This window comes from Trichechus manatus, unplaced genomic scaffold (assembly GCF_000243295.1).
Source record: "Trichechus manatus latirostris isolate Lorelei unplaced genomic scaffold, TriManLat1.0 scaffold00160, whole genome shotgun sequence".
Classification (NCBI taxonomy): domain Eukaryota; kingdom Metazoa; phylum Chordata; class Mammalia; order Sirenia; family Trichechidae; genus Trichechus; species Trichechus manatus.
This window is the reverse complement of record NW_004444096.1, coordinates 5684793-5691863: the sequence shown is the minus strand read 5'-3', so window position 1 is coordinate 5691863 and position 7071 is coordinate 5684793. Positions and strand designations below refer to the sequence as shown.

General features: G+C 38.1%; 1 protein-coding gene across 1 annotated transcript in view; it reads left to right on the top strand.

Annotated features, from left to right (window-relative positions):
• The window catches only part of CLEC1A (C-type lectin domain family 1 member A), a 46484-nt gene extending 44365 nt beyond the window's left edge, over positions 1-2119 (top strand). The window contains exon 5 of the mRNA XM_023740639.1: positions 807-2119. Coding sequence (XP_023596407.1) covers positions 807-966 — 160 coding nt within the window. The 3' untranslated portion in view covers positions 967-2119. The remainder of the gene's footprint in view (positions 1-806) is intronic.
• The last annotated feature ends 4952 nt before the right edge of the window (positions 2120-7071 follow it).

The window sequence follows — 7071 nt, the reverse complement described above, 5'->3', positions numbered from 1 at the left end:
GTTGGCTTTGTATAAATGCCCTTAATTATATTGAGGAATTTCCCTTCTATTCCTATTTTGTTGAGAGTTTTTATCATGAATGGGTGTTGGATTTTGTCAATTGCCTTTTCTGCATTGATTGATAAGATCATGTGGTTCTTTTGTTTTATTTATATGATGGATTACATTGATTGTTTTTCTAATGTTGAACCATCCCTGCATACCTGGTATAAATCCCACTTGATCATAATGAATTATTTTTTTGATATGTTGCTGAATTCTAATGGCTAAAATTTTGTTGAGGATTTTTGCATCAATGTTCTTGAGGGATATCGGTCTGTAATTTTCTTTTTTTGTGGTGTCTTTACCTGGTTTTGGTATCAGGGTTATGCTGGCTTCATAGAATGAGTTTGGGAGTATTCCATCCTTTTCTAGACACCTTTCTTCTTTACATACCACTCAGCATTTATTCTCCCAGGGGATAGAAAATATTTAATCTAATCATTATTATTGTTACAGTTAAGTAAACTGAGTCACAGAGAAGGTAGATAACTTTCCAAATACCAGGAAAATCATATGATAAGTTGTAATAGAGCATATATCTTAGCTTAAGTTAGAAATAGTTTATGTTGGCCTGGGTAACTTGTTATTTTTAAGAAAGAGCATGTAAATTGATGGGCTGACCCCATCTTCCCAGTAAACTCATTCTGGTTACCTATTTTATAATTTTATCACCCTAGGAAGATTCCCCACGTACTTTCTGGGTACTTAATATTTTATTTTAGAGATAAATTGTGATTAAATTAATTTTTTTTTTCTTATTTAAGGTTTGACATTGTAGTAGATTTCACCTGCCTCAGGAGCAAGGACTGTGTGACCATCCTCAATGGGAAGGCTTTCTCAAAGGACTGCAATGAGTTGCGACGGTGTGCTTGTGAGAGGACGGCAACAGTAGTGAGGACCGACTGGCTCTATTACCATCCCTGAACCCTTAGATGGAGCTGATAGACTCTCCAGCTGCAACTACCAACAAAGACAAATGAGACCAATGCGAAGGATTCTTGTGACACTGGGGAATGGAAAATAAACACCAAAGGCAGTCTCTCTGACCGGTACAAGGAGGGTCAGCTGTCATGTTTCCTGGTCAGGATGACCAGTCTCTCTGAGCTTGGGTTCACGCACTTATTTAACAGTGATTAAAAAAACCGTATTCCTCCAACCAGCCCCAGAAAACCATAAACTTGTAATCTTTCTTTTTTTCCTCTTCTCAGCATCTAATATCATCTCCCTGTTTATATGTCCTGTTTAATATTTGGAAAAATGAGAAGCTTCCTGAAGTGGAAGAAAAAAATACGAAATAATATCCTTTGTCCAACAGTCAAGTAGCACATGAAAAATTAGCAGTGATTTCTCATTGTGTGCTACCAAATGCATAACTAATTCGTTGTGTTTGTTTCAGTTCAGATATTTCCCCTTCTCATTTCTTCAGTAAAGCCCCCTTTTGCTATATCTATGACTGCTTCCCAACCTGGCTAACTCTCTTTATGAGAATCTTAATGTCTTATTAACATAACCTCCCCATGTTCATTTATAACTCCACTCATTTTTTCCTTTCCCTAGGAAGTTCTTCCAGGAAAGACATCATCTCAATTTAGTTCCATATCAGAATTATTGTCTTCTACTAAAAACTGTATGATCCTTGATTCTACTCTGACACACATGGGGCCACCATGAGTTGGAATAAACTCAATGGCAACATTTTTTTTTTAATGCACCTTTCAAAGAGATCAAACCAGAAAAAAAGACAATCTTTTTATGTGCACCAATAACAGTCTGATTTCACTTCTTCGTTTCTTCCATTTGATCCACTTTTATACATTGCAGGTACTGAAGAGCTAATAATAATAAATATGTGTAATGTGAAATGTGTATGACTTTAACATAGATTTGTGATTCTGGGGAGAATTCAGGGTGGGAATGCTGAACATGATAGCATTCAGCAGCGTTTTGGCTCTTTGGCCTTACAGAGAGTTTGTGGGAACACTACAAGTTGTTGTTGTTGTTAGGTGCGGTCAAGTCAGTTCCCACTCATAGCGACCCTGTGTACAACAGAATGAAACACTACCTGGTCCTGAGCCATGCCCACAATCGTTGTTCTGCTTGAGCCCATTGTTGCAGCTACTGTGTCAATCCACCTCATTAAGGGTCTTCCTCTTTTTCACTGACCCTGTACTTTACCAAGAATGATGTCCTTCTCCAGGGACTGATCCCTCCTGACAACATGTCCAAAGTATATAAGACCTAGTCTCACCATCCTTGCCTCCAAGGAGCACTCTAGCTGTACTTCTTCCAAGACAGATTTATTCATTCTTTTGGCAGTCCATGGTATATTCAATATTCTTCGCCAACGCCACAATTCAAAGGCATCAGTTCTTCATTCTTCCTTATTCATTGTCCAGCTTTCACATGCATATGATGCGATTGAAAATACCATGGCTTGGGTCAGGCGCACCTTAGTCTTCAAAGTGACATGTTTGCTTTTCAATACTTTAAAGAGGTCTTTTGCAGCAGATTTGCCCGATGCAATGCGTCTTTTGATTTTTTGGCTGCTGCTTCCATGGGTGTTGATTGTGGATGCAAGTAAAATGAAATCCTTGACAACTTCAATATTTTCTCCATTTATCACGATATTGCTTATTGGTACAGTTGTGAGGATTTTTATTTTCTTTATGTTGAGGTGTAATCCATACTGAAGGCTGTGGTCTTTGATCTTCATAAGTAAGTGCTTCAAGTCCTCTTTACTTTCAGCAAGCAAGGTTGTGTCATCTGCATAACAGAGATTGTTAACGAGTCTTCCTCTAATCCTGATGCCCCGTTCTTCTTCATATACTCCACCTTCTCGAATTATTTGCTCAGCATACAGATAGAATAGGTATGATGAAAGGATACAACATTTCCTGACTTTAAACCACACAGTATCACCTGTTCTATCGAACAACTGCCTCTTGATCTATGCACAGGTTCCTCATGAGCACAATTAAGTGTTCTGGAATTCCCATTCTTCGCTATGTTATCCATAATTTGTTATGATCCGAACAGTCAAATGCCTTTGCATAGTCAATAAAACACAGGTAAACATCCTTCTGGTATTCTCTGCTTTCAGCACAGATCCATCTGACATCAGCAATGATATCCCTGGTTCCACATCTTCTTCTGAATCTGGCCTGAATTTCTGGCAGTCCCTTGTCGATACACTGCTGCAGCCACTTTTGAATGATCTTAAGCAAAATTTTACTTGCGTGTGATATTAATGATATTGTTAGATAATTTCCACATTCTTTCGGATCACCTTTCTTAAGAATAAGAATAAATATGGATCTCTTCCAGTCGGTTGGCCAGGTAGTTTGCCAAATTTCTTGGCATAGACGAGTGAGTACTTCCAGCCCTGTTCCATTTGTTGAAACATCTCAATTGATATTTCGTCAATTCCTGTAGCCTTGTTTTTCTCCAATGCCTTCAGTGTAACTTAGACTTCTTCCTTCAGTACTATCGGTTCCTGATCATATGCCACCTCTTGAAATGGTTGAATGTCAACCAATTCTTTTTGGTATAGTGACTCTGTGTATTCCTTCCATCTTCTTTTGATGCTTCCTTCGTCATTTAATATTTTTCTCCGTAGAATCCTTCACTATTGCAACTCGAGGCTTGAATTTTTTCTTCAGTTCTTTCAGCTTGAGGAATGCCTAACATGTTCTTCTCTTTTGGTTTTCTGTCTCCAGGTATTTGCACATGTCATTATAATAGTTTACCTTGTCTTTTCAAGCCAACCTTGAAATCTTCTGTTCAGTTCTTTCACTTCATCATTTCTTCCTTTTTCTTTAGCTACTCCAAATTCAAGAGCAAGTTTCAGAGTCTCTTCTGACATCCATTTTGATCTTTTCTTTCTTTCCTGTCTTTTTAATGACCTCTTACTTTCTTCATATATGAAGTCTTTGATGTCATTCCACAACTCATCTGATCTTTGGTCATTAGTGTTCAACGCGTCAAATCTATTCTTAAGATAGTCTCTAAATTCAGGTGGGATGTACTCAAGGTCTTACTTTGGCTCTTGTGGGCTTGTTCTAATTTTCTTCAGTTTCAACTTGAATTTGCATATGAGCAATTGGTGGTCTGCACCGCAGTCGGCCCCTGGCCTTGTTCTGACTGATGATATTGAGCTTTTCCGTTGTCTCTTTCCACAGATGTAGTTGAGTTGATTCCTGTGTATTCCATCTGGCGAGATCCATGCGTATAGTCACGGTTTATGTTGGTGAAAAAAGATATTTGCAATGAAGAAGTCGTTGGTCTTGCAAAATTCCATCATGGGATCTCTGGCATCATTTCTATCACCAAGGCCATATTTTCCAACTACCGATCCTTCTTCTTTGTTTCCAACTTTTGCACTCCAATCACCAGTAATTATCAATGCATCATGGTTGCATGTTCAATCAATTTCAGACTGCAGAAGCTGTCAAAAATCTTCAGTTTCTTCATCTTTGGCCTTAGTGGTTGGTGCATAAATTTGAATAATAGTCTTATTAACAGGTCTTCCTTAGAGTCGTATGGATATTATCCTATCACTGACAGCATTGTACTTCAGGATAGATCTTGAAATGTTCTTTTTGACAATGAATGCTATGCCATTCCTCTTCAAGTTGTCATTCCCTGCAGAGTAGACCATATGATTGCCCGATTCAAAATGGCCAATACCAATCCATTTCAGCTCAGTAATGCCTAGGATATCAATGTTTATGCTTTCCATTTCATTTTTTGACGATTTCCAATTTTCCTAAGTTCATACTTTGTACATTCCAGGTTCCGATTATTAAAGGATGTTTGCAGCTGTTTCTTCTCATTTTGAGTCGTGCCACATTAGCAAATGAAGGTCCCAAAACTACTCCATCCACATCATTAAGGTCGACTCTACTTTGAGGAGGCAGTTCTTCCCCAGTTATCTTTTGAGTGCCTTCCAACCTGGGAGGCTCCTCTTCCGGCACTATGTCAGACAATGTTCCACTGCTATTCACAAGGTTTTCACTGACTAATTCTTTTCAGAAGTAGACTGCTGGGTCCTTCTTCCTAGTCTGTCTTAGTCTGGAAGCTCAGTTGAAACCTGTCCACCATGAGTGACTATGCTGGTGTCTGAATACTGGTGGCATAGCTTCCAGCATCACAGCAACATGCAAGCCCCCATACTACGACAAACTGACAGACACGTGGGGAATGTTACAAAAATACTGATTAATTAGGGAAAAAGGTTCTTTGACATACATATTGTCTTCAAGGGAACAATTTTAACACTCTGCTAAAATGAAATCCCTTGAGGAAAGCTTATGGCATCAACACATGGCTGAAGGCAAGTAAACTGAGTTGCAATAGGACAAATGACTTCCAATCAGGCTCATGGAAAGTGAAAGAGAGATTCTGATATCAGAATAGCTGAGCTCCACTAGGCACTCCTTTCCCAGGAGGATGATATGCACAAATACGACAGAGGTCATTGCAAAAGGTACTGTCAGAACCACTGACTTTACTGGTTTGTAGATAAATTGATTATAAGGGTGTAACATTAAAAAGAATAATCCATTACAGTCTTTACTTTGCAACAGTGGAAAGTGGGTTGCTTCAGTTTCATTTTCAGTAAACATCTATCCTGTAGTGAAATGACAACAAGAAAAATATGATAAAAAGGATTCTTTGTGTTTATTTTCATAAGACTAGGTTACTTATAAGTTACTACTTGCAGACTTCTCTCCTGAGACCTTTCCTTCAGTTTTATCTTCTACAGATCAGCTAGGCAGTTTCTTCAGTGTCAAACAAATTCTGTGTTGATTTATTATGTAATTGCTTTTTCTGCATTAAGGGAGAGAAGACAAACGTTTTAGACCTGGTATTCTGCCTTACTGATTGGGAAAATAACTTTACTTCACTGAGCATATTTCCTTAAGTAGAAAGTGGAAATATTTATAATTTCCTCACAGTGTTACAGTTAGCTGAAATGAGGTAAATGTGAAATTATTTTCATAACATATTTAGTGCAATGTAAAATGTAAAAATGTTGAGAAAGTATTTAAAAAAAGGAAGAGAATTTAGTGTTTCATTTTTAAAGGTAGGCGAGCACAAATATGCATAAACAACCTTCTTTAGAGACCTGTGCTCATAACAAATTATAGAGAGGCATCTATATTGTGTGTGTGTGTGTGACGATCATAAAATTATTTTCTATGATGAGTGTAGATGTTCAATGATTAATATAATAGACATGTAACAATAAATGAGGATTAAGCCTTTAATTATGTGTTTGTTATTTAAGCCTTGCTCCATGCAGAAAGAAAACACGGTTAATGCGAAAAGTTAAATTTTCCATTTTAAAAATGACTTTGTGGACTGTTGTAAAATAAGGACATAGTACTCTTTAAGTTTCTGGCCTCCGGCCTCCGATATATTTGCACACCAGTTCAGGGATGGATGACAAGTGTCACTTTAAATGCCAACTGCCCTGAAGAGTCCAACTGCTTGCAGGGTGGGTATTGAATAGCATCCTCTCTCCAAAATCTGGGACCTAAGGGACAGTGTCACTTTAGGTGGTGAGAAAGGGAAGACAAGAAAGAAAGCATTTATCTGATATGTTTAGGATTCTGGAGCTAACTTTTCAGAATCATTGCCCTCAATCCTCTCACCTGGATAGCAAAACTAACAACATGGTCACAGTGTGAGCAAATATTTCAAAAGAGCAAAAAAGGAGAATGGTACAACTTTGTCTCCCCCAAACATGATTATTATTATTAGAATAGGAAAAATCATAAAATGACTTTGGAAATACTATTTCCCGAGAGCAACTTTCCGTTGAGAATCAGATCAGGCAGCATTGCATGAACTGGTTTTATCAGATGGAAGAACTTTTTCTCTTCTAGGCTTGCGTGCATAGCAGGTAATTCTGAAGAAATTGCAGGAAAAGTCAAAGGAGGAGCACAGCCTTTCCTGGTAGAGCTGAGTTCCCCAGGGCATGTAGTGAGCTATTTCCTTTCCTGAGGATATTGAACAAGCTGTCAG